General features: G+C 44.5%; 1 protein-coding gene and 9 non-coding genes across 12 annotated transcripts; all 10 read left to right on the plus strand.

Annotated features, from left to right (window-relative positions):
* The first annotated feature begins 1,980 nt into the window (after positions 1-1,980).
* On the plus strand, positions 1,981-6,827 carry LOC130331780 (uncharacterized). Of its 3 annotated transcripts, XM_056553722.1 has the most exons (6): positions 1,981-3,553; positions 3,803-3,937; positions 5,020-5,068; positions 5,159-5,200; positions 5,864-5,953; positions 6,616-6,827. In XM_056553722.1, exons 1-6 carry the CDS (start codon positions 2,261-2,263, stop codon positions 6,675-6,677), a joined length of 1,671 nt encoding a protein of 556 aa, XP_056409697.1. In that variant the 5' UTR covers positions 1,981-2,260; the 3' UTR covers positions 6,678-6,827. The 3 variants fall into 3 exon arrangements, 1 of the variants encoding a protein (XP_056409697.1); XR_008874592.1 differs by lacking the exons at positions 5,020-5,068; positions 5,159-5,200 and having other exon boundaries at positions 5,864-5,922; positions 6,616-6,677; XR_008874591.1 differs by lacking the exons at positions 5,020-5,068; positions 5,159-5,200 and having other exon boundaries at positions 6,616-6,655.
* A 348-nt stretch (positions 6,828-7,175) lies between these two features.
* LOC130331854 (U2 spliceosomal RNA) lies at positions 7,176-7,371 on the plus strand. The gene has a single exon (XR_008874653.1). It is a non-coding gene; the product is annotated as a U2 spliceosomal RNA (small nuclear RNA).
* Positions 7,372-9,462: 2,091 nt separating this feature from the next.
* LOC130331898 (U2 spliceosomal RNA) lies at positions 9,463-9,653 on the plus strand. The gene has a single exon (XR_008874691.1). It is a non-coding gene; the product is annotated as a U2 spliceosomal RNA (small nuclear RNA).
* Positions 9,654-11,748: 2,095 nt separating this feature from the next.
* Positions 11,749-11,939, plus strand: LOC130331899 (U2 spliceosomal RNA). The gene has a single exon (XR_008874692.1). It is a non-coding gene; the product is annotated as a U2 spliceosomal RNA (small nuclear RNA).
* A 2,101-nt stretch (positions 11,940-14,040) lies between these two features.
* On the plus strand, positions 14,041-14,231 carry LOC130331901 (U2 spliceosomal RNA). The gene has a single exon (XR_008874694.1). It is a non-coding gene; the product is annotated as a U2 spliceosomal RNA (small nuclear RNA).
* A 2,092-nt stretch (positions 14,232-16,323) lies between these two features.
* On the plus strand, positions 16,324-16,514 carry LOC130331902 (U2 spliceosomal RNA). Its single transcript, XR_008874695.1, has one exon. It is a non-coding gene; the product is annotated as a U2 spliceosomal RNA (small nuclear RNA).
* A 2,090-nt stretch (positions 16,515-18,604) lies between these two features.
* On the plus strand, positions 18,605-18,795 carry LOC130331903 (U2 spliceosomal RNA). The gene has a single exon (XR_008874696.1). It is a non-coding gene; the product is annotated as a U2 spliceosomal RNA (small nuclear RNA).
* Positions 18,796-20,881: 2,086 nt separating this feature from the next.
* Positions 20,882-21,072, plus strand: LOC130331837 (U2 spliceosomal RNA). The gene has a single exon (XR_008874643.1). It is a non-coding gene; the product is annotated as a U2 spliceosomal RNA (small nuclear RNA).
* Positions 21,073-23,155: 2,083 nt separating this feature from the next.
* On the plus strand, positions 23,156-23,346 carry LOC130331905 (U2 spliceosomal RNA). The gene has a single exon (XR_008874697.1). It is a non-coding gene; the product is annotated as a U2 spliceosomal RNA (small nuclear RNA).
* Positions 23,347-25,432: 2,086 nt separating this feature from the next.
* Positions 25,433-25,623, plus strand: LOC130331906 (U2 spliceosomal RNA). Its single transcript, XR_008874698.1, has one exon. It is a non-coding gene; the product is annotated as a U2 spliceosomal RNA (small nuclear RNA).
* Positions 25,624-26,420: the final 797 nt, after the last annotated feature.

The raw sequence follows: 26,420 nt of genomic DNA on the forward strand, positions 1-26,420 counted from the left end.
CTAGCCAGCTAGCCAGCCCTGTGGGCCTTGCTGCTGCTGCAGCCAAAAAACAAAAGGTGGTGCTGCTGCTGCTTCTGCTGCTTCTGCTTCTGCTTGTGTCTGGCCCCTGTTGGAGCGTCCAGGCACAGGACTTCTGCTGCTGCTGACTAAATGGCCTCCTTAATTGGATCATTTGAGTAGCCAGCACACCTGTGCAGGTAGGGCATGACATGATAGGCAGCTGCCTTGATAGCGGGTGGGTGCTGAATGTTCCTAATTGACAAAATAAGATTAATGCTTATGAAGAAATATAAAATCTCATCCCTTCCCCAATATCGCGCCACACCCCTACCCCTTAATTCCCTGGTTGAACGTGATGGACATATGTCTTTTTTCGACCGTACTAACTATGTAACTATGTAACATAACATGGGGGGGGGGGGGGGGGGGTCTCCTGGCTGTTCACACAGGTGTGTCATTGCTGTACATTGACCATGCATTGCTTCTGTGGTATTGCAAAGGCAAAGACAAATGCTTCCAGCCATCCATTGCACTAATGGATTGGTCATCAGCTGGCTGTCTATGTCCCGCATCAATATAGACCAAAGTACAGAGGGTTAGGCTATGCTATTGTGCACCTACCTGATGCATCAGAAGGTGCGAGGCCCTTGCTAAATTCTGTGCACAGACTTTGAGATCTATGCTTTAGACTGTATCTAAACCTGCTCCAACATGGACTGACATTCTGGCCTACTTTCAGCCGATGCGACTTGTCTGTCGCTGAACAGTCGCTTTTTATGTATTCAGCACCTATGTATAATGTTGTAAAAATGCTCTAGAAGCTAAAGTCGCAGAAATGTCACACATATTTGGCCTGCAACTTTCTGTGCGACAAATTCAGACAGGAAAAATCAGTATAAATCCTTAGAAAATTATCCCCCAGTGTCTCCATCTGCTGGCGGTATTGAATAAGCATTGCTGCACTGATGGGGTATGCATTAGACGAAAAAAAAGAAGAAAAAGAAGAATAATACGCCCAGAAAAGAGGCGAAAAGGAGAAAAACGTAAAAAAACGTGAAAAAAAAGTAAGAGGAAGAGAAGGGAAAAAAAGGTGGAAATGGGTTTAAAAGTGATTTCGGCGGAGAAATATATATATATATATATATATATATATATATATATATATGCGCACACACACACATAGATATAAACGTATTCTCCGTTGAGATATTGCAGCCGCTGCTGTGTCCAGGCCCAGGAGCCTTAGCACTGTGCTGTGATGTCACTCAATACCACTGACATCACTAGGTGTAAACAACATCTCTCCTTTGCTGTGTATGTGACTATGGAGCTGTTTGGTGATGTCGTCTATTACGGCCTTCATAGAAGCAACAGGAGATTGTTGCATCCATCTTGAACCCTCAGAACTACAGTGCTATGATGTCACTCACTTCCACAGGCCTTGCAGAGTGTAAACAACAACAACCCAGCTTTGTTGTGTATGTAACCAAAGGGATTTGTGATGTCACCTAGAACCTTCACAGCAGCGACAGCTTTATGAGGAGCATCAGCACTGCTCTGCCTGAGCAGAACCATCACCGCCATAGGTTGTCAAATAACCCGGATTTAACCCACACAGGTAAGTCCAATGGGGTGCAGGCATGTCCTCTATGCTTACAGCTTCCCGTGGGTGTTGGTTTGATACCGTTTGGGGACAGCCAAGGAGGCATCTGCAGGCAACAAAGGTAGGTGTGTGCTTGTGTGTGTGTTTCCTATGCAGATCCTAAGCCCAGTGTCACATGCAAGTAGGAGGAGTAAGAAGGGTTCCTGGCAAATCCGGGTTATGGATTGCATTTAAAAAGGCCCCGTGGGAGTGCAATGGGCCCCTGTCTTGCTGCTTAGCAATAATGGTATGGGTTTAGGTTCTGCTGTGTGTACTGGTGGTTGACTGCCCCCCAGCCCAGAGTGTGCATGGAAAATTGTCTGGCAGCCTCCCTGACAGCAAGCAGTGATAGTGCCCATGAAGGGGACCTTGTTGGGCCCGCCCCTTTCACGGTTATCGCTTCTCGGCCTTTTGGCTAAGGTATAGGGATATACCTTGGCTGATCCGGTTCCTGCTTTTGTGGGTGCTCTGAGACCCCCCTCCTCGGCCCTGGGACATCGCCCTTCGTTGGGCTTAAGTCCCTTGCTGCTATTGGGGAGGGGGCCCACCTCAGTGTAGAGTTGCGATCCCCCTTTGCCTTAGGGACCTAGTGTCTCTTTGGTGCGCTTGATTGTGAGCATGGCGTCAGCCAGTGACGGAGATCCAGGCATGGTACCATCTTATGCCAAGCTCAAGAACTCAGTACGTATATCGTACTTGGAGGACCAGAGAAAGAACCGGGACCTGAAGTACATCGTGGAGCAAGTTCTGCTGGGCGTCTTTGGATTAAGGAAGCATGAGATATTATCCATCCAAGATTATCCGAAAAGAGGAGTATACGATGTTACTTTTACGGAAGGAGGTATTTACAAGGACTTTGTTATACAGATGAAGAAGGTAAGCGGAGATGCCCGCTTGAGTGGAATAAGAATTGTTGAGCACTTTCCCGATGAACTTATGCTTTTAGTTATAAAAATGTACTCTCCATACGTTAAAGAAGATGAAATTGTTGTGTTTTTAAGGAATTTTTGTAAAAAAATTATAAATAGAGGGAAAGTGATGAATGAGTGTGGAATATGGTCCTCTAAGTGGAAGTTTCTGGTTGAGTTCAAAGAAGATCTATTACTCCCAGGACGAAAGGTTATGCCTCCAGCTCGGTTCAAGTTAGGAAATGTAAATGGTGACGTGTTTTTCCCAGGAATGCCCAATTTCTGCAGAGCTTGTAGAAGATATGGACATGATAAAAACGTATGTGAGAGTACATGTACAAATTGTGGCAGCACTGAGCACTCCTCCAGAGAATGCACAAAAGAAAAGAAATGCAGTTTATGTTACAGAGTTGACCATTTGTATGCTTCTTGTCCTCACAGAAACAAAGAGAAACAACAGAGAAGCCAGCCAGACCCCCGTCATATGAACAGAGAAGACAGCAAACCAGAAGAAAACCCAACTGATCAACATGGTGAGTCTGCTACCTCTGATGAAGATGGATATGAGAAACCCTCCAGCATGAAGGTAAGAAGAAAGGAGAAGAAAGCATGGCAGACAGGAGCTCCTCTCTCGCAGCAGAGGGGTAGTAACCTGGATGAAGCTGTCAGCAAGCCTCAGAGTGCCCCCCTGAGGAAGCCAGAAAATGTTGGGGCTAAGAGAAGAAAGACCGGAACAGGAAGAGAAGAGGCGTTTGTGGAAGAAGAGGGGGGGGTAGGGATGCCATCAGGTGTTCCAGCCCCCTCCCCAAGTGAAACAGGCAACTCGTCCATGGTTCCCGACACGGTGGAAGTCGTTGTGCCCGACCAGCTGCCCGGGGTGGCTCCGACAGGTCATCCCGGGGAGGAGATGGACACTGGGCAAGGTGACGGAGACGGGACAACCCCTGTTCCGGCGAAGAGGAATCCTCTCCTTAGTCCCCTACCGGAGGATCTTCAGGAGGAGGTAATGGAGGAGTCAGACGGTAGCAGCTCACCGGAATCTCTGGTGACAGTGAGATCAGAAGGGGAAAATGATAGTTTTGGGGGTCTGGCTGATGAGGATGAGATAGAATGTGCACAAAGATATTGAAAGTGGTCTCTCTGTAACCTTTAATGATGGCGCTCCATGGACTCTCCCTCAATGTGAGGGGCCTTAAGACACACGCAAGAAGAACTGCTATTTTTAATTTTTTATCCTTTTTGTCTGCATCAGTTTTCTTCTTACAGGAATGTGGCATCCCTCACCAAGCATCATACAAGAAATATGAAGAAGACTGGAAGCATGGCCCCTCAGTGTGGTCAGGGTCCAACGCATCTAAATCTGGAGGAGTTGCTATACTTTTTAAGGGTAATGTTAATATAATTTTTAAGCAAGAGATTTTACCAGGAAGGATTTTATTAGTTAAAGCTTTTATAAATGGTTTTACATGGCAGTTTTTAAACTTTTATGGTTCACCTGATAAAAAAGAAAGAGAAGAGATGTTAGAGATTTTACCTCTTTTTATTAATGATTCTTATCCTTTGATTTTAGCTGGGGATTTTAATTGTGTTTTAAGAGGTGAGAAAAGATATTCTCGAGCTACTAGTAGAAATTATGATAAGACATCTAACATTTTAAAAAATATTACTTTAGATTTTAGGCTTATAGATGTTTTTAAAAAATGTAATCCAAATTTACCTGATACTGAAGGCATTACATGGAGTAATGTGAATTGTAGCTCGAGGATTGATTTTATCTTCTCTTCTCAAAATGTTTTACCTGCCAAATGTGAGCTTTTAACTAATATATTTTCTGATCATAAATGTCTTCTATTTGTTTTAAATCCTGTTCCTGGTTTTAAGAGGGGTATTGGTTCATGGAAATTGAACATATCTCTTTTAGAAGATAAAATAATCTTAACAGAATACGCCAATTTTTATAATAAATGTAAAAATAATAGAGACCCAAATATAGATATAAAAGTATGGTGGGAAAATATGAAGAAAAAAACTAAAGATTTTTTTATAAAACAAGGTATCCAAAAAGCTAAAGATAAAAGACATTGTTATGATATTTTAAATACACATCTTCAAACTCTTTTTAAATTGCACAATATAGGGATAGATGTAAAAGATGATATTGTTAACATTAAAAAAGAAATAAAAACATTTTTAAATGAAAAAGGTAAAGAGATCATTTTTAAAGCTAAAATCAAACATATTGAAAATAACGAAAAATGTACAAGATATTTTTTTAAAAAATCTAATCAAAAAAGAGTCCATATCGAAAAACTAGAAGGAGAAGTGGAGATGAATAAAATTTTATTTAAAGTACAATGTTATTATAGGGAACTTTTTAATGAGAAAAAAATAGATGCTAATTTCATGAACGATGCCTTAAACAAAATAGAACGTGTTTTAGAGAATAATTCTCAATCCTTTCTTTTACAGTCTATCCCAGAGAAGGAAATATTGGATACCATAAACAGTTTTAATTTGGGTAAAGTACCAGGGTCTGATGGCCTGCCAATCGAATTTTATAAGGTTTTTTATGAGGTTTTAAAAGATGATCTTTTATCTCTTTTTACAGATGTTTTTAATACCAAGATTTTACCACAGTCATGGAAAATGGGTGAGGTTTCTCTGCTCTTTAAAAAAGGTGATAAAGAGGATATTAGGAATTGGAGACCAATAACCCTTTTAAACGCTGATTATAAAATAATGGCTAAAATATGTGCAAACAGACTAAAAAATGTTATAGATAAATTAATACATAATAATCAAGTGTGTGGTATACCGGGTAGAAACATGTGGGAAAATTTAAACCTCATAAAAGATATAATAGAAGATGCTAAAATAAGGAAAAGTAATTTAGCAATTTTAACAATAGACTTTGAAAAAGCATTTGACAGAGTCTCGCACTGTTTTTTATTTAATGTTTTAAATAAAATGGGCATACCAGAAGGTTTTTTAACGTCACTCAAAGCCTTTTATAATGACTGTTTTAGCAAAATTTTAATTAATGGTTTTAAGACTGAAATGGTTCCTTTAAAATCTGGTGTGAAGCAGGGTTGCCCCCTATCACCCCTTTTATTTATTTGTGCACTAGAGCCACTTTTATGTGTCATAAGAGGTGATAAACAGATCCGTGGGATAAGGCTCCCCGGAGGAAATGGTCTTGAAGCTAAAGTAGTCAGTTATATGGATGATGTAGCAGTGACATGTCAAGATAGCCTGGCACTTAAAAAAACTTTAACACAAATTAACTATTTCTGTTGTGCTTCTGGTTTTAAAGTGAATTTTAACAAGTGCGAGATTTTAAAAGTCGGCAAGCTGGATACAAGAGACATAAAGGTACCGGTAGTAGAAAAAGTAAAAATTTTAGGTGTGTATTTTAATGAATTAAATAATGGAAACGAAAGCTGGGAGCTAACAATGCAAAAGGTGAACCAAAAATTATGTGTATGGAGACTAAGAGACCTTACAATGGAAGGAAAAGTGCTGATTTTAAAGATGGTGATTTTACCTTTGCTTTTATATTTAAGTTTAGTGTTCCCACCTAACACACATATAATACGTAAAGTCTCAAAAGTCTGTTACACCTTTTTTTGGAATTCCAAATATGAGAAGTTAAAAAGAGAAATTGTATCTAAACCTAAAGAGAAAGGGGGGAAAAGTTTTACTGATTTTACTGCGTTCCTTTATACAAAATTCTTTTCATTGTGTCTTAAGAATGTTTTTAAAGACAACTATTGGTCGTTCTTTTTGCGCTATAATGTTGGTAATCTCATGAGACACCATGGTTGGTTTGAAACAGATCTTAAACACCCTTATGCTTTTAACCTCCCTATTACTTATTGTATTTTAGAAAAGATTGTTTCTCTTTTTAAACTGTTTGATTTTAGTAAAGATATTCTAATCGATGGGAAAAAACTTACGAGAGTCATTTTAAACAATATTAACATGTGCCAAGTTGGAAATTTTAATGATGATAAATGTAAAGAAATCTGGAGAATTGTGAACTCATTTTATCTTTTTAACTCACAGAAGGACTTATCCTGGAGCTGCATCCACAGTTGCCTTCCGTGCCGGGCTTTCCAACACCGTAGAGGATTTGCAAGCACAGCAAAGTGTCCAAGAGAGGGATGCCACGAAGAGGAGACTGTTTTACATCTTTTATGGACATGTGATTTTTCTAGAAGGATATGGACTAAAATGCTGCCACTTTTAAACAAAATTGCTGCTATAAAAGACTTGGACTATAATATGGTTTTATATGGGTGTTTGGATTGTCCCGGCGAACAAGAGAAACGGAAGGCATGGCAAATAATAAACTGTGTGAAGGCAGCTCTGTGGAAAAATAGGAATATTTTATTATTTAAAAAGGACATTTTATCTTTCGATGATGTTATTGGAATGATATTAAGTGAAATGTACATCTATCTTTTAATCGATAAACAAAGTGATGAGTTTGCATTCTTAAAATGGCATTTTACCGACTGGCATATGTGAAATTGTAAAATTGTAAGTTTTTTATGTTCCCCTGGTTTTAATGCTATGTAACTATGTAACTATGTTAAAACTTGAAACTTAAATAAAATAGGTGTGTACCTGTGAAGGTGCAGCCAAGTTAAAAAAAAAAAAAAAAAATCTGTTCTTATCAGTTTAATATCTGATACGTCCCCTATCTGGGGACCATATATTAAATGGATTTTTGAGAACGGGGGCCGATTTCGAAGCTTGCTTCCGTCGCCCTATGCATTGACCCGATATGGCAGTATCTTCGGGTACAGTGCACCACCCCCTTACAGGGTTAAAAAGAAAGATTCCTACTTTCATTGCTACCTGCTTGCTGGCTAGCCAGCTAGCCAGCCCTGTGGGCCTTGCTGCTGCTGCAGCCAAAAAACAAAAGGTGGTGCTGCTGCTGCTTCTGCTGCTTCTGCTTCTGCTTGTGTCTGGCCCCTGTTGGAGCGTCCAGGCACAGGACTTCTGCTGCTGCTGACTAAATGGCCTCCTTAATTGGATCATTTGAGTAGCCAGCACACCTGTGCAGGTAGGGCATGACATGATAGGCAGCTGCCTTGATAGCGGGTGGGTGCTGAATGTTCCTAATTGACAAAATAAGATTAATGCTTATGAAGAAATATAAAATCTCATCCCTTCCCCAATATCGCGCCACACCCCTACCCCTTAATTCCCTGGTTGAACGTGATGGACATATGTCTTTTTTCGACCGTACTAACTATGTAACTATGTAACATAACATGGGGGGGGGGGGGGGGGGTCTCCTGGCTGTTCACACAGGTGTGTCATTGCTGTACATTGACCATGCATTGCTTCTGTGGTATTGCAAAGGCAAAGACAAATGCTTCCAGCCATCCATTGCACTAATGGATTGGTCATCAGCTGGCTGTCTATGTCCCGCATCAATATAGACCAAAGTACAGAGGGTTAGGCTATGCTATTGTGCACCTACCTGATGCATCAGAAGGTGCGAGGCCCTTGCTAAATTCTGTGCACAGACTTTGAGATCTATGCTTTAGACTGTATCTAAACCTGCTCCAACATGGACTGACATTCTGGCCTACTTTCAGCCGATGCGACTTGTCTGTCGCTGAACAGTCGCTTTTTATGTATTCAGCACCTATGTATAATGTTGTAAAAATGCTCTAGAAGCTAAAGTCGCAGAAATGTCACACATATTTGGCCTGCAACTTTCTGTGCGACAAATTCAGACAGGAAAAATCAGTATAAATCCTTAGAAAATTATCCCCCAGTGTCTCCATCTGCTGGCGGTATTGAATAAGCATTGCTGCACTGATGGGGTATGCATTAGACGAAAAAAAAGAAGAAAAAGAAGAATAATACGCCCAGAAAAGAGGCGAAAAGGAGAAAAACGTAAAAAAACGTGAAAAAAAAGTAAGAGGAAGAGAAGGGAAAAAAAGGTGGAAATGGGTTTAAAAGTGATTTCGGCGGAGAAATATATATATATATATATATATATATATATATATATATATATGCGCACACACACACATAGATATAAACGTATTCTCCGTTGAGATATTGCAGCCGCTGCTGTGTCCAGGCCCAGGAGCCTTAGCACTGTGCTGTGATGTCACTCAATACCACTGACATCACTAGGTGTAAACAACATCTCTCCTTTGCTGTGTATGTGACTATGGAGCTGTTTGGTGATGTCGTCTATTACGGCCTTCATAGAAGCAACAGGAGATTGTTGCATCCATCTTGAACCCTCAGAACTACAGTGCTATGATGTCACTCACTTCCACAGGCCTTGCAGAGTGTAAACAACAACAACCCAGCTTTGTTGTGTATGTAACCAAAGGGATTTGTGATGTCACCTAGAACCTTCACAGCAGCGACAGCTTTATGAGGAGCATCAGCACTGCTCTGCCTGAGCAGAACCATCACCGCCATAGGTTGTCAAATAACCCGGATTTAACCCACACAGGTAAGTCCAATGGGGTGCAGGCATGTCCTCTATGCTTACAGCTTCCCGTGGGTGTTGGTTTGATACCGTTTGGGGACAGCCAAGGAGGCATCTGCAGGCAACAAAGGTAGGTGTGTGCTTGTGTGTGTGTTTCCTATGCAGATCCTAAGCCCAGTGTCACATGCAAGTAGGAGGAGTAAGAAGGGTTCCTGGCAAATCCGGGTTATGGATTGCATTTAAAAAGGCCCCGTGGGAGTGCAATGGGCCCCTGTCTTGCTGCTTAGCAATAATGGTATGGGTTTAGGTTCTGCTGTGTGTACTGGTGGTTGACTGCCCCCCAGCCCAGAGTGTGCATGGAAAATTGTCTGGCAGCCTCCCTGACAGCAAGCAGTGATAGTGCCCATGAAGGGGACCTTGTTGGGCCCGCCCCTTTCACGGTTATCGCTTCTCGGCCTTTTGGCTAAGATCAAGTGTAGTATCTGTTCTTATCAGTTTAATATCTGATACGTCCCCTATCTGGGGACCATATATTAAATGGATTTTTGAGAACGGGGGCCGATTTCGAAGCTTGCTTCCGTCGCCCTATGCATTGACCCGATATGGCAGTATCTTCGGGTACAGTGCACCACCCCCTTACAGGGTTAAAAAGAAAGATTCCTACTTTCATTGCTACCTGCTTGCTGGCTAGCCAGCTAGCCAGCCCTGTGGGCCTTGCTGCTGCTGCAGCCAAAAAACAAAAGGTGGTGCTGCTGCTGCTTCTGCTGCTTCTGCTTCTGCTTGTGTCTGGCCCCTGTTGGAGCGTCCAGGCACAGGACTTCTGCTGCTGCTGACTAAATGGCCTCCTTAATTGGATCATTTGAGTAGCCAGCACACCTGTGCAGGTAGGGCATGACATGATAGGCAGCTGCCTTGATAGCGGGTGGGTGCTGAATGTTCCTAATTGACAAAATAAGATTAATGCTTATGAAGAAATATAAAATCTCATCCCTTCCCCAATATCGCGCCACACCCCTACCCCTTAATTCCCTGGTTGAACGTGATGGACATATGTCTTTTTTCGACCGTACTAACTATGTAACTATGTAACATAACATGGGGGGGGGGGGGGGGGGGGTCTCCTGGCTGTTCACACAGGTGTGTCATTGCTGTACATTGACCATGCATTGCTTCTGTGGTATTGCAAAGGCAAAGACAAATGCTTCCAGCCATCCATTGCACTAATGGATTGGTCATCAGCTGGCTGTCTATGTCCCGCATCAATATAGACCAAAGTACAGAGGGTTAGGCTATGCTATTGTGCACCTACCTGATGCATCAGAAGGTGCGAGGCCCTTGCTAAATTCTGTGCACAGACTTTGAGATCTATGCTTTAGACTGTATCTAAACCTGCTCCAACATGGACTGACATTCTGGCCTACTTTCAGCCGATGCGACTTGTCTGTCGCTGAACAGTCGCTTTTTATGTATTCAGCACCTATGTATAATGTTGTAAAAATGCTCTAGAAGCTAAAGTCGCAGAAATGTCACACATATTTGGCCTGCAACTTTCTGTGCGACAAATTCAGACAGGAAAAATCAGTATAAATCCTTAGAAAATTATCCCCCAGTGTCTCCATCTGCTGGCGGTATTGAATAAGCATTGCTGCACTGATGGGGTATGCATTAGACGAAAAAAAAGAAGAAAAAGAAGAATAATACGCCCAGAAAAGAGGCGAAAAGGAGAAAAACGTAAAAAAACGTGAAAAAAAAGTAAGAGGAAGAGAAGGGAAAAAAAGGTGGAAATGGGTTTAAAAGTGATTTCGGCGGAGAAATATATATATATATATATATATATATATATATATATATATATATGCGCACACACACACATAGATATAAACGTATTCTCCGTTGAGATATTGCAGCCGCTGCTGTGTCCAGGCCCAGGAGCCTTAGCACTGTGCTGTGATGTCACTCAATACCACTGACATCACTAGGTGTAAACAACATCTCTCCTTTGCTGTGTATGTGACTATGGAGCTGTTTGGTGATGTCGTCTATTACGGCCTTCATAGAAGCAACAGGAGATTGTTGCATCCATCTTGAACCCTCAGAACTACAGTGCTATGATGTCACTCACTTCCACAGGCCTTGCAGAGTGTAAACAACAACAACCCAGCTTTGTTGTGTATGTAACCAAAGGGATTTGTGATGTCACCTAGAACCTTCACAGCAGCGACAGCTTTATGAGGAGCATCAGCACTGCTCTGCCTGAGCAGAACCATCACCGCCATAGGTTGTCAAATAACCCGGATTTAACCCACACAGGTAAGTCCAATGGGGTGCAGGCATGTCCTCTATGCTTACAGCTTCCCGTGGGTGTTGGTTTGATACCGTTTGGGGACAGCCAAGGAGGCATCTGCAGGCAACAAAGGTAGGTGTGTGCTTGTGTGTGTGTTTCCTATGCAGATCCTAAGCCCAGTGTCACATGCAAGTAGGAGGAGTAAGAAGGGTTCCTGGCAAATCCGGGTTATGGATTGCATTTAAAAAGGCCCCGTGGGAGTGCAATGGGCCCCTGTCTTGCTGCTTAGCAATAATGGTATGGGTTTAGGTTCTGCTGTGTGTACTGGTGGTTGACTGCCCCCCAGCCCAGAGTGTGCATGGAAAATTGTCTGGCAGCCTCCCTGACAGCAAGCAGTGATAGTGCCCATGAAGGGGACCTTGTTGGGCCCGCCCCTTTCACGGTTATCGCTTCTCGGCCTTTTGGCTAAGATCAAGTGTAGTATCTGTTCTTATCAGTTTAATATCTGATACGTCCCCTATCTGGGGACCATATATTAAATGGATTTTTGAGAACGGGGGCCGATTTCGAAGCTTGCTTCCGTCGCCCTATGCATTGACCCGATATGGCAGTATCTTCGGGTACAGTGCACCACCCCCTTACAGGGTTAAAAAGAAAGATTCCTACTTTCATTGCTACCTGCTTGCTGGCTAGCCAGCTAGCCAGCCCTGTGGGCCTTGCTGCTGCTGCAGCCAAAAAACAAAAGGTGGTGCTGCTGCTGCTTCTGCTGCTTCTGCTTCTGCTTGTGTCTGGCCCCTGTTGGAGCGTCCAGGCACAGGACTTCTGCTGCTGCTGACTAAATGGCCTCCTTAATTGGATCATTTGAGTAGCCAGCACACCTGTGCAGGTAGGGCATGACATGATAGGCAGCTGCCTTGATAGCGGGTGGGTGCTGAATGTTCCTAATTGACAAAATAAGATTAATGCTTATGAAGAAATATAAAATCTCATCCCTTCCCCAATATCGCGCCACACCCCTACCCCTTAATTCCCTGGTTGAACGTGATGGACATATGTCTTTTTTCGACCGTACTAACTATGTAACTATGTAACATAACATGGGGGGGGGGGGGGTCTCCTGGCTGTTCACACAGGTGTGTCATTGCTGTACATTGACCATGCATTGCTTCTGTGGTATTGCAAAGGCAAAGACAAATGCTTCCAGCCATCCATTGCACTAATGGATTGGTCATCAGCTGGCTGTCTATGTCCCGCATCAATATAGACCAAAGTACAGAGGGTTAGGCTATGCTATTGTGCACCTACCTGATGCATCAGAAGGTGCGAGGCCCTTGCTAAATTCTGTGCACAGACTTTGAGATCTATGCTTTAGACTGTATCTAAACCTGCTCCAACATGGACTGACATTCTGGCCTACTTTCAGCCGATGCGACTTGTCTGTCGCTGAACAGTCGCTTTTTATGTATTCAGCACCTATGTATAATGTTGTAAAAATGCTCTAGAAGCTAAAGTCGCAGAAATGTCACACATATTTGGCCTGCAACTTTCTGTGCGACAAATTCAGACAGGAAAAATCAGTATAAATCCTTAGAAAATTATCCCCCAGTGTCTCCATCTGCTGGCGGTATTGAATAAGCATTGCTGCACTGATGGGGTATGCATTAGACGAAAAAAAAGAAGAAAAAGAAGAATAATACGCCCAGAAAAGAGGCGAAAAGGAGAAAAACGTAAAAAAACGTGAAAAAAAAGTAAGAGGAAGAGAAGGGAAAAAAAGGTGGAAATGGGTTTAAAAGTGATTTCGGCGGAGAAATATATATATATATATATATATATATATATATATATATATATATATATATATATATGCGCACACACACACATAGATATAAACGTATTCTCCGTTGAGATATTGCAGCCGCTGCTGTGTCCAGGCCCAGGAGCCTTAGCACTGTGCTGTGATGTCACTCAATACCACTGACATCACTAGGTGTAAACAACATCTCTCCTTTGCTGTGTATGTGACTATGGAGCTGTTTGGTGATGTCGTCTATTACGGCCTTCATAGAAGCAACAGGAGATTGTTGCATCCATCTTGAACCCTCAGAACTACAGTGCTATGATGTCACTCACTTCCACAGGCCTTGCAGAGTGTAAACAACAACAACCCAGCTTTGTTGTGTATGTAACCAAAGGGATTTGTGATGTCACCTAGAACCTTTACAGCAGCGACAGCTTTATGAGGAGCATCAGCACTGCTCTGCCTGAGCAGAACCATCACCGCCATAGGTTGTCAAATAACCCGGATTTAACCCACACAGGTAAGTCCAATGGGGTGCAGGCATGTCCTCTATGCTTACAGCTTCCCGTGGGTGTTGGTTTGATACCGTTTGGGGACAGCCAAGGAGGCATCTGCAGGCAACAAAGGTAGGTGTGTGCTTGTGTGTGTGTTTCCTATGCAGATCCTAAGCCCAGTGTCACATGCAAGTAGGAGGAGTAAGAAGGGTTCCTGGCAAATCCGGGTTATGGATTGCATTTAAAAAGGCCCCGTGGGAGTGCAATGGGCCCCTGTCTTGCTGCTTAGCAATAATGGTATGGGTTTAGGTTCTGCTGTGTGTACTGGTGGTTGACTGCCCCCCAGCCCAGAGTGTGCATGGAAAATTGTCTGGCAGCCTCCCTGACAGCAAGCAGTGATAGTGCCCATGAAGGGGACCTTGTTGGGCCCGCCCCTTTCACGGTTATCGCTTCTCGGCCTTTTGGCTAAGATCAAGTGTAGTATCTGTTCTTATCAGTTTAATATCTGATACGTCCCCTATCTGGGGACCATATATTAAATGGATTTTTGAGAACGGGGGCCGATTTCGAAGCTTGCTTCCGTCGCCCTATGCATTGACCCGATATGGCAGTATCTTCGGGTACAGTGCACCACCCCCTTACAGGGTTAAAAAGAAAGATTCCTACTTTCATTGCTACCTGCTTGCTGGCTAGCCAGCTAGCCAGCCCTGTGGGCCTTGCTGCTGCTGCAGCCAAAAAACAAAAGGTGGTGCTGCTGCTGCTTCTGCTGCTTCTGCTTGTGTCTGGCCCCTGTTGGAGCGTCCAGGCACAGGACTTCTGCTGCTGCTGACTAAATGGCCTCCTTAATTGGATCATTTGAGTAGCCAGCACACCTGTGCAGGTAGGGCATGACATGATAGGCAGCTGCCTTGATAGCGGGTGGGTGCTGAATGTTCCTAATTGACAAAATAAGATTAATGCTTATGAAGAAATATAAAATCTCATCCCTTCCCCAATATCGCGCCACACCCCTACCCCTTAATTCCCTGGTTGAACGTGATGGACATATGTCTTTTTTCGACCGTACTAACTATGTAACTATGTAACATAACATGGGGGGGGGGGGGGGGGGGGGGGGTCTCCTGGCTGTTCACACAGGTGTGTCATTGCTGTACATTGACCATGCATTGCTTCTGTGGTATTGCAAAGGCAAAGACAAATGCTTCCAGCCATCCATTGCACTAATGGATTGGTCATCAGCTGGCTGTCTATGTCCCGCATCAATATAGACCAAAGTACAGAGGGTTAGGCTATGCTATTGTGCACCTACCTGATGCATCAGAAGGTGCGAGGCCCTTGCTAAATTCTGTGCACAGACTTTGAGATCTATGCTTTAGACTGTATCTAAACCTGCTCCAACATGGACTGACATTCTGGCCTACTTTCAGCCGATGCGACTTGTCTGTCGCTGAACAGTCGCTTTTTATGTATTCAGCACCTATGTATAATGTTGTAAAAATGCTCTAGAAGCTAAAGTCGCAGAAATGTCACACATATTTGGCCTGCAACTTTCTGTGCGACAAATTCAGACAGGAAAAATCAGTATAAATCCTTAGAAAATTATCCCCCAGTGTCTCCATCTGCTGGCGGTATTGAATAAGCATTGCTGCACTGATGGGGTATGCATTAGACGAAAAAAAAGAAGAAAAAGAAGAATAATACGCCCAGAAAAGAGGCGAAAAGGAGAAAAACGTAAAAAAACGTGAAAAAAAAGTAAGAGGAAGAGAAGGGAAAAAAAGGTGGAAATGGGTTTAAAAGTGATTTCGGCGGAGAAAATATATATATATATATATATATATATATATATATATATATATGCGCACACACACACATAGATATAAACGTATTCTCCGTTGAGATATTGCAGCCGCTGCTGTGTCCAGGCCCAGGAGCCTTAGCACTGTGCTGTGATGTCACTCAATACCACTGACATCACTAGGTGTAAACAACATCTCTCCTTTGCTGTGTATGTGACTATGGAGCTGTTTGGTGATGTCGTCTATTACGGCCTTCATAGAAGCAACAGGAGATTGTTGCATCCATCTTGAACCCTCAGAACTACAGTGCTATGATGTCACTCACTTCCACAGGCCTTGCAGAGTGTAAACAACAACAACCCAGCTTTGTTGTGTATGTAACCAAAGGGATTTGTGATGTCACCTAGAACCTTCACAGCAGCGACAGCTTTATGAGGAGCATCAGCACTGCTCTGCCTGAGCAGAACCATCACCGCCATAGGTTGTCAAATAACCCGGATTTAACCCACACAGGTAAGTCCAATGGGGTGCAGGCATGTCCTCTATGCTTACAGCTTCCCGTGGGTGTTGGTTTGATACCGTTTGGGGACAGCCAAGGAGGCATCTGCAGGCAACAAAGGTAGGTGTGTGCTTGTGTGTGTGTTTCCTATGCAGATCCTAAGCCCAGTGTCACATGCAAGTAGGAGGAGTAAGAAGGGTTCCTGGCAAATCCGGGTTATGGATTGCATTTAAAAAGGCCCCGTGGGAGTGCAATGGGCCCCTGTCTTGCTGCTTAGCAATAATGGTATGGGTTTAGGTTCTGCTGTGTGTACTGGTGGTTGACTGCCCCCCAGCCCAGAGTGTGCATGGAAAATTGTCTGGCAGCCTCCCTGACAGCAAGCAGTGATAGTGCCCATGAAGGGGACCTTGTTGGGCCCGCCCCTTTCACGGTTATCGCTTCTCGGCCTTTTGGCTAAGATCAAGTGTAGTATCTGTTCTTATCAGTTTAATATCTGATACGTCCCCTATCTGGGGACCATATATTAAATGGATTTTTGAGAACGGGGGCCGATTTCGAAGCTTGCTTCCGTCGCCCTATGCATTGACCCGATATGGCAGTATCTTCGGGTACAGTGCACCACCCCCTTACAGGGTTAAAAAGAAAGATTCCTACTTTCATTGCTACCTGCTTGCTGGCTAGCCAGCTAGCCAGCCCTGTGGGCCTTGCTGCTGCTGCAGCCAAAAAACAAAAGGTGGTGCTGCTGCTGCTTCTGCTGCTTCTGCTTCTGCTTGTGTCTGGCCCCTGTTGGAGCGTCCAGGCACAGGACTTCTGCTGCTGCTGACTAAATGGCCTCCTTAATTGGATCATTTGAGTAGCCAGCACACCTGTGCAGGTAGGGCATGACATGATAGGCAGCTGCCTTGATAGCGGGTGGGTGCTGAATGTTCCTAATTGACAAAATAAGATTAATGCTTATGAAGAAATATAAAATCTCATCCCTTCCCCAATATCGCGCCACACCCCTACCCCTTAATTCCCTGGTTGAACGTGATGGACATATGTCTTTTTTCGACCGTACTAACTATGTAACTATGTAACATAACATGGGGGGGGGGGGGGTCTCCTGGCTGTTCACACAGGTGTGTCATTGCTGTACATTGACCATGCATTGCTTCTGTGGTATTGCAAAGGCAAAGACAAATGCTTCCAGCCATCCATTGCACTAATGGATTGGTCATCAGCTGGCTGTCTATGTCCCGCATCAATATAGACCAAAGTACAGAGGGTTAGGCTATGCTATTGTGCACCTACCTGATGCATCAGAAGGTGCGAGGCCCTTGCTAAATTCTGTGCACAGACTTTGAGATCTATGCTTTAGACTGTATCTAAACCTGCTCCAACATGGACTGACATTCTGGCCTACTTTCAGCCGATGCGACTTGTCTGTCGCTGAACAGTCGCTTTTTATGTATTCAGCACCTATGTATAATGTTGTAAAAATGCTCTAGAAGCTAAAGTCGCAGAAATGTCACACATATTTGGCCTGCAACTTTCTGTGCGACAAATTCAGACAGGAAAAATCAGTATAAATCCTTAGAAAATTATCCCCCAGTGTCTCCATCTGCTGGCGGTATTGAATAAGCATTGCTGCACTGATGGGGTATGCATTAGACGAAAAAAAAGAAGAAAAAGAAGAATAATACGCCCAGAAAAGAGGCGAAAAGGAGAAAAACGTAAAAAAACGTGAAAAAAAAGTAAGAGGAAGAGAAGGGAAAAAAAGGTGGAGAAATGGGTTTAAAAGTGATTTCGGCGGAGAATATATATATATATATATATATATATATATATATATATATATATGCGCACACACACACATAGATATAAACGTATTCTCCGTTGAGATATTGCAGCCGCTGCTGTGTCCAGGCCCAGGAGCCTTAGCACTGTGCTGTGATGTCACTCAATACCACTGACATCACTAGGTGTAAACAACATCTCTCCTTTGCTGTGTATGTGACTATGGAGCTGTTTGGTGATGTCGTCTATTACGGCCTTCATAGAAGCAACAGGAGATTGTTGCATCCATCTTGAACCCTCAGAACTACAGTGCTATGATGTCACTCACTTCCACAGGCCTTGCAGAGTGTAAACAACAACAACCCAGCTTTGTTGTGTATGTAACCAAAGGGATTTGTGATGTCACCTAGAACCTTCACAGCAGCGACAGCTTTATGAGGAGCATCAGCACTGCTCTGCCTGAGCAGAACCATCACCGCCATAGGTTGTCAAATAACCCGGATTTAACCCACACAGGTAAGTCCAATGGGGTGCAGGCATGTCCTCTATGCTTACAGCTTCCCGTGGGTGTTGGTTTGATACCGTTTGGGGACAGCCAAGGAGGCATCTGCAGGCAACAAAGGTAGGTGTGTGCTTGTGTGTGTGTTTCCTATGCAGATCCTAAGCCCAGTGTCACATGCAAGTAGGAGGAGTAAGAAGGGTTCCTGGCAAATCCGGGTTATGGATTGCATTTAAAAAGGCCCCGTGGGAGTGCAATGGGCCCCTGTCTTGCTGCTTAGCAATAATGGTATGGGTTTAGGTTCTGCTGTGTGTACTGGTGGTTGACTGCCCCCCAGCCCAGAGTGTGCATGGAAAATTGTCTGGCAGCCTCCCTGACAGCAAGCAGTGATAGTGCCCATGAAGGGGACCTTGTTGGGCCCGCCCCTTTCACGGTTATCGCTTCTCGGCCTTTTGGCTAAGATCAAGTGTAGTATCTGTTCTTATCAGTTTAATATCTGATACGTCCCCTATCTGGGGACCATATATTAAATGGATTTTTGAGAACGGGGGCCGATTTCGAAGCTTGCTTCCGTCGCCCTATGCATTGACCCGATATGGCAGTATCTTCGGGTACAGTGCACCACCCCCTTACAGGGTTAAAAAGAAAGATTCCTACTTTCATTGCTACCTGCTTGCTGGCTAGCCAGCTAGCCAGCCCTGTGGGCCTTGCTGCTGCTGCAGCCAAAAAACAAAAGGTGGTGCTGCTGCTGCTTCTGCTGCTTCTGCTTCTGCTTGTGTCTGGCCCCTGTTGGAGCGTCCAGGCACAGGACTTCTGCTGCTGCTGACTAAATGGCCTCCTTAATTGGATCATTTGAGTAGCCAGCACACCTGTGCAGGTAGGGCATGACATGATAGGCAGCTGCCTTGATAGCGGGTGGGTGCTGAATGTTCCTAATTGACAAAATAAGATTAATGCTTATGAAGAAATATAAAATCTCATCCCTTCCCCAATATCGCGCCACACCCCTACCCCTTAATTCCCTGGTTGAACGTGATGGACATATGTCTTTTTTCGACCGTACTAACTATGTAACTATGTAACATAACATGGGGGGGGGGGGGTCTCCTGGCTGTTCACACAGGTGTGTCATTGCTGTACATTGACCATGCATTGCTTCTGTGGTATTGCAAAGGCAAAGACAAATGCTTCCAGCCATCCATTGCACTAATGGATTGGTCATCAGCTGGCTGTCTATGTCCCGCATCAATATAGACCAAAGTACAGAGGGTTAGGCTATGCTATTGTGCACCTACCTGATGCATCAGAAGGTGCGAGGCCCTTGCTAAATTCTGTGCACAGACTTTGAGATCTATGCTTTAGACTGTATCTAAACCTGCTCCAACATGGACTGACATTCTGGCCTACTTTCAGCCGATGCGACTTGTCTGTCGCTGAACAGTCGCTTTTTATGTATTCAGCACCTATGTATAATGTTGTAAAAATGCTCTAGAAGCTAAAGTCGCAGAAATGTCACACATATTTGGCCTGCAACTTTCTGTGCGACAAATTCAGACAGGAAAAATCAGTATAAATCCTTAGAAAATTATCCCCCAGTGTCTCCATCTGCTGGCGGTATTGAATAAGCATTGCTGCACTGATGGGGTATGCATTAGACGAAAAAAAAGAAGAAAAAGAAGAATAATACGCCCAGAAAAGAGGCGAAAAGGAGAAAAACGTAAAAAAACGTGAAAAAAAAGTAAGAGGAAGAGAAGGGAAAAAAAGGTGGAAATGGGTTTAAAAGTGATTTCGGCGGAGAAATATATATATATATATATATATATATATATATATATATATATGCGCACACACACACATAGATATAAACGTATTCTCCGTTGAGATATTGCAGCCGCTGCTGTGTCCAGGCCCAGGAGCCTTAGCACTGTGCTGTGATGTCACTCAATACCACTGACATCACTAGGTGTAAACAACATCTCTCCTTTGCTGTGTATGTGACTATGGAGCTGTTTGGTGATGTCGTCTATTACGGCCTTCATAGAAGCAACAGGAGATTGTTGCATCCATCTTGAACCCTCAGAACTACAGTGCTATGATGTCACTCACTTCCACAGGCCTTGCAGAGTGTAAACAACAACAACCCAGCTTTGTTGTGTATGTAACCAAAGGGATTTGTGATGTCACCTAGAACCTTCACAGCAGCGACAGCTTTATGAGGAGCATCAGCACTGCTCTGCCTGAGCAGAACCATCACCGCCATAGGTTGTCAAATAACCCGGATTTAACCCACACAGGTAAGTCCAATGGGGTGCAGGCATGTCCTCTATGCTTACAGCTTCCCGTGGGTGTTGGTTTGATACCGTTTGGGGACAGCCAAGGAGGCATCTGCAGGCAACAAAGGTAGGTGTGTGCTTGTGTGTGTGTTTCCTATGCAGATCCTAAGCCCAGTGTCACATGCAAGTAGGAGGAGTAAGAAGGGTTCCTGGCAAATCCGGGTTATGGATTGCATTTAAAAAGGCCCCGTGGGAGTGCAATGGGCCCCTGTCTTGCTGCTTAGCAATAATGGTATGGGTTTAGGTTCTGCTGTGTGTACTGGTGGTTGACTGCCCCCCAGCCCAGAGTGTGCATGGAAAATTGTCTGGCAGCCTCCCTGACAGCAAGCAGTGATAGTGCCCATGAAGGGGACCTTGTTGGGCCCGCCCCTTTCACGGTTATCGCTTCTCGGCCTTTTGGCTAAGATCAAGTGTAGTATCTGTTCTTATCAGTTTAATATCTGATACGTCCCCTATCTGGGGACCATATATTAAAAGGATTTTTGAGAACGGGGGCCGATTTCGAAGCTTGCTTCCGTCGCCCTATGCATTGACCCGATATGGCAGTATCTTCGGGTACAGTGCACCACCCCCTTACAGGGTTAAAAAGAAAGATTCCTACTTTCATTGCTACCTGCTTGCTGGCTAGCCAGCTAGCCAGCCCTGTGGGCCTTGCTGCTGCTGCAGCCAAAAAACAAAAGGTGGTGCTGCTGCTGCTTCTGCTGCTTCTGCTTCTGCTTGTGTCTGGCCCCTGTTGGAGCGTCCAGGCACAGGACTTCTGCTGCTGCTGACTAAATGGCCTCCTTAATTGGATCATTTGAGTAGCCAGCACACCTGTGCAGGTAGGGCATGACATGATAGGCAGCTGCCTTGATAGCGGGTGGGTGCTGAATGTTCCTAATTGACAAAATAAGATTAATGCTTATGAAGAAATATAAAATCTCATCCCTTCCCCAATATCGCGCCACACCCCTACCCCTTAATTCCCTGGTTGAACGTGATGGACATATGTCTTTTTTCGACCGTACTAACTATGTAACTATGTAACATAACATGGGGGGGGGGGGGGGGTCTCCTGGCTGTTCACACAGGTGTGTCATTGCTGTACATTGACCATGCATTGCTTCTGTGGTATTGCAAAGGCAAAGACAAATGCTTCCAGCCATCCATTGCACTAATGGATTGGTCATCAGCTGGCTGTCTATGTCCCGCATCAATATAGACCAAAGTACAGAGGGTTAGGCTATGCTATTGTGCACCTACCTGATGCATCAGAAGGTGCGAGGCCCTTGCTAAATTCTGTGCACAGACTTTGAGATCTATGCTTTAGACTGTATCTAAACCTGCTCCAACATGGACTGACATTCTGGCCTACTTTCAGCCGATGCGACTTGTCTGTCGCTGAACAGTCGCTTTTTATGTATTCAGCACCTATGTATAATGTTGTAAAAATGCTCTAGAAGCTAAAGTCGCAGAAATGTCACACATATTTGGCCTGCAACTTTCTGTGCGACAAATTCAGACAGGAAAAATCAGTATAAATCCTTAGAAAATTATCCCCCAGTGTCTCCATCTGCTGGCGGTATTGAATAAGCATTGCTGCACTGATGGGGTATGCATTAGACGAAAAAAAAGAAGAAAAAGAAGAATAATACGCCCAGAAAAGAGGCGAAAAGGAGAAAAACGTAAAAAAACGTGAAAAAAAAGTAAGAGGAAGAGAAGGGAAAAAAAGGTGGAAATGGGTTTAAAAGTGATTTCGGCGGAGAAATATATATATATATATATATAGATATATATATATATATGCACACACACACATAGATATAAACGTATTCTCCGTTGAGATATTGCAGCCGCTGCTGTGTCCAGGCCCAGGAGCCTTAGCACTGTGCTGTGATGTCACTCAATACCACTGACATCACTAGGTGTAAACAACATCTCTCCTTTGCTGTGTATGTGACTATGGAGCTGTTTGGTGATGTCGTCTATTACGGCCTTCATAGAAGCAACAGGAGATTGTTGCATCCATCTTGAACCCTCAGAACTACAGTGCTATGATGTCACTCACTTCCACAGGCCTTGCAGAGTGTAAACAACAACAACCCAGCTTTGTTGTGTATGTAACCAAAGGGATTTGTGATGTCACCTAGAACCTTCACAGCAGCGACAGCTTTATGAGGAGCATCAGCACTGCTCTGCCTGAGCAGAACCATCACCGCCATAGGTTGTCAAATAACCCGGATTTAACCCACACAGGTAAGTCCAATGGGGTGCAGGCATGTCCTCTATGCTTACAGCTTCCCGTGGGTGTTGGTTTGATACCGTTTGGGGACAGCCAAGGAGGCATCTGCAGGCAACAAAGGTAGGTGTGTGCTTGTGTGTGTGTTTCCTATGCAGATCCTAAGCCCAGTGTCACATGCAAGTAGGAGGAGTAAGAAGGGTTCCTGGCAAATCCGGGTTATGGATTGCATTTAAAAAGGCCCCGTGGGAGTGCAATGGGCCCCTGTCTTGCTGCTTAGCAATAATGGTATGGGTTTAGGTTCTGCTGTGTGTACTGGTGGTTGACTGCCCCCCAGCCCAGAGTGTGCATGGAAAATTGTCTGGCAGCCTCCCTGACAGCAAGCAGTGATAGTGCCCATGAAGGGGACCTTGTTGGGCCCGCCCCTTTCACGGTTATCGCTTCTCGGCCTTTTGGCTAAGATCAAGTGTAGTATCTGTTCTTATCAGTTTAATATCTGATACGTCCCCTATCTGGGGACCATATATTAAATGGATTTTTGAGAACGGGGGCCGATTTCGAAGCTTGCTTCCGTCGCCCTATGCATTGACCCGATATGGCAGTATCTTCGGGTACAGTGCACCACCCCCTTACAGGGTTAAAAAGAAAGATTCCTACTTTCATTGCTACCTGCTTGCTGGCTAGCCAGCTAGCCAGCCCTGTGGGCCTTGCTGCTGCTGCAGCCAAAAAACAAAAGGTGGTGCTGCTGCTGCTTCTGCTGCTTCTGCTTCTGCTTGTGTCTGGCCCCTGTTGGAGCGTCCAGGCACAGGACTTCTGCTGCTGCTGACTAAATGGCCTCCTTAATTGGATCATTTGAGTAGCCAGCACACCTGTGCAGGTAGGGCATGACATGATAGGCAGCTGCCTTGATAGCGGGTGGGTGCTGAATGTTCCTAATTGACAAAATAAGATTAATGCTTATGAAGAAATATAAAATCTCATCCCTTCCCCAATATCGCGCCACACCCCTACCCCTTAATTCCCTGGTTGAACGTGATGGACATATGTCTTTTTTCGACCGTACTAACTATGTAACTATGTAACATAACATGGGGGGGGGGGGGGGGGGGTCTCCTGGCTGTTCACACAGGTGTGTCATTGCTGTACATTGACCATGCATTGCTTCTGTGGTATTGCAAAGGCAAAGACAAATGCTTCCAGCCATCCATTGCACTAATGGATTGGTCATCAGCTGGCTGTCTATGTCCCGCATCAATATAGACCAAAGTACAGAGGGTTAGGCTATGCTATTGTGCACCTACCTGATGCATCAGAAGGTGCGAGGCCCTTGCTAAATTCTGTGCACAGACTTTGAGATCTATGCTTTAGACTGTATCTAAACCTGCTCCAACATGGACTGACATTCTGGCCTACTTTCAGCCGATGCGACTTGTCTGTCGCTGAACAGTCGCTTTTTATGTATTCAGCACCTATGTATAATGTTGTAAAAATGCTCTAGAAGCTAAAGTCGCAGAAATGTCACACATATTTGGCCTGCAACTTTCTGTGCGACAAATTCAGACAGGAAAAATCAGTATAAATCCTTAGAAAATTATCCCCCAGTGTCTCCATCTGCTGGCGGTATTGAATAAGCATTGCTGCACTGATGGGGTATGCATTAGACGAAAAAAAAGAAGAAAAAGAAGAATAATACGCCCAGAAAAGAGGCGAAAAGGAGAAAAACGTAAAAAAACGTGAAAAAAAAGTAAGAGGAAGAGAAGGGAAAAAAAGGTGGAAATGGGTTTAAAAGTGATTTCGGCGGAGAAATATATATATATATATATATAGATATATATATATATATGCACACACACACATAGATATAAACGTATTCTCCGTTGAGATATTGCAGCCGCTGCTGTGTCCAGGCCCAGGAGCCTTAGCACTGTGCTGTGATGTCACTCAATACCACTGACATCACTAGGTGTAAACAACATCTCTCCTTTGCTGTGTATGTGACTATGGAGCTGTTTGGTGATGTCGTCTATTACGGCCTTCATAGAAGCAACAGGAGATTGTTGCATCCATCTTGAACCCTCAGAACTACAGTGCTATGATGTCACTCACTTCCACAGGCCTTGCAGAGTGTAAACAACAACAACCCAGCTTTGTTGTGTATGTAACCAAAGGGATTTGTGATGTCACCTAGAACCTTCACAGCAGCGACAGCTTTATGAGGAGCATCAGCACTGCTCTGCCTGAGCAGAACCATCACCGCCATAGGTTGTCAAATAACCCGGATTTAACCCACACAGGTAAGTCCAATGGGGTGCAGGCATGTCCTCTATGCTTACAGCTTCCCGTGGGTGTTGGTTTGATACCGTTTGGGGACAGCCAAGGAGGCATCTGCAGGCAACAAAGGTAGGTGTGTGCTTGTGTGTGTGTTTCCTATGCAGATCCTAAGCCCAGTGTCACATGCAAGTAGGAGGAGTAAGAAGGGTTCCTGGCAAATCCGGGTTATGGATTGCATTTAAAAAGGCCCCGTGGGAGTGCAATGGGCCCCTGTCTTGCTGCTTAGCAATAATGGTATGGGTTTAGGTTCTGCTGTGTGTACTGGTGGTTGACTGCCCCCCAGCCCAGAGTGTGCATGGAAAATTGTCTGGCAGCCTCCCTGACAGCAAGCAGTGATAGTGCCCATGAAGGGGACCTTGTTGGGCCCGCCCCTTTCACGGTTATCGCTTCTCGGCCTTTTGGCTAAGATCAAGTGTAGTATCTGTTCTTATCAGTTTAATATCTGATACGTCCCCTATCTGGGGACCATATATTAAATGGATTTTTGAGAACGGGGGCCGATTTCGAAGCTTGCTTCCGTCGCCCTATGCATTGACCCGATATGGCAGTATCTTCGGGTACAGTGCACCACCCCCTTACAGGGTTAAAAAGAAAGATTCCTACTTTCATTGCTACCTGCTTGCTGGCTAGCCAGCTAGCCAGCCCTGTGGGCCTTGCTGCTGCTGCAGCCAAAAAACAAAAGGTGGTGCTGCTGCTGCTTCTGCTGCTTCTGCTTCTGCTTGTGTCTGGCCCCTGTTGGAGCGTCCAGGCACAGGACTTCTGCTGCTGCTGACTAAATGGCCTCCTTAATTGGATCATTTGAGTAGCCAGCACACCTGTGCAGGTAGGGCATGACATGATAGGCAGCTGCCTTGATAGCGGGTGGGTGCTGAATGTTCCTAATTGACAAAATAAGATTAATGCTTATGAAGAAATATAAAATCTCATCCCTTCCCCAATATCGCGCCACACCCCTACCCCTTAATTCCCTGGTTGAACGTGATGGACATATGTCTTTTTTCGACCGTACTAACTATGTAACTATGTAACATAACATGGGGGGGGGGGGGGGGGGGTCTCCTGGCTGTTCACACAGGTGTGTCATTGCTGTACATTGACCATGCATTGCTTCTGTGGTATTGCAAAGGCAAAGACAAATGCTTCCAGCCATCCATTGCACTAATGGATTGGTCATCAGCTGGCTGTCTATGTCCCGCATCAATATAGACCAAAGTACAGAGGGTTAGGCTATGCTATTGTGCACCTACCTGATGCATCAGAAGGTGCGAGGCCCTTGCTAAATTCTGTGCACAGACTTTGAGATCTATGCTTTAGACTGTATCTAAACCTGCTCCAACATGGACTGACATTCTGGCCTACTTTCAGCCGAT

This window comes from Hyla sarda, unplaced genomic scaffold, assembly GCF_029499605.1.
Source record: "Hyla sarda isolate aHylSar1 unplaced genomic scaffold, aHylSar1.hap1 scaffold_358, whole genome shotgun sequence".
In the NCBI taxonomy this organism is placed as follows: domain Eukaryota; kingdom Metazoa; phylum Chordata; class Amphibia; order Anura; family Hylidae; genus Hyla; species Hyla sarda.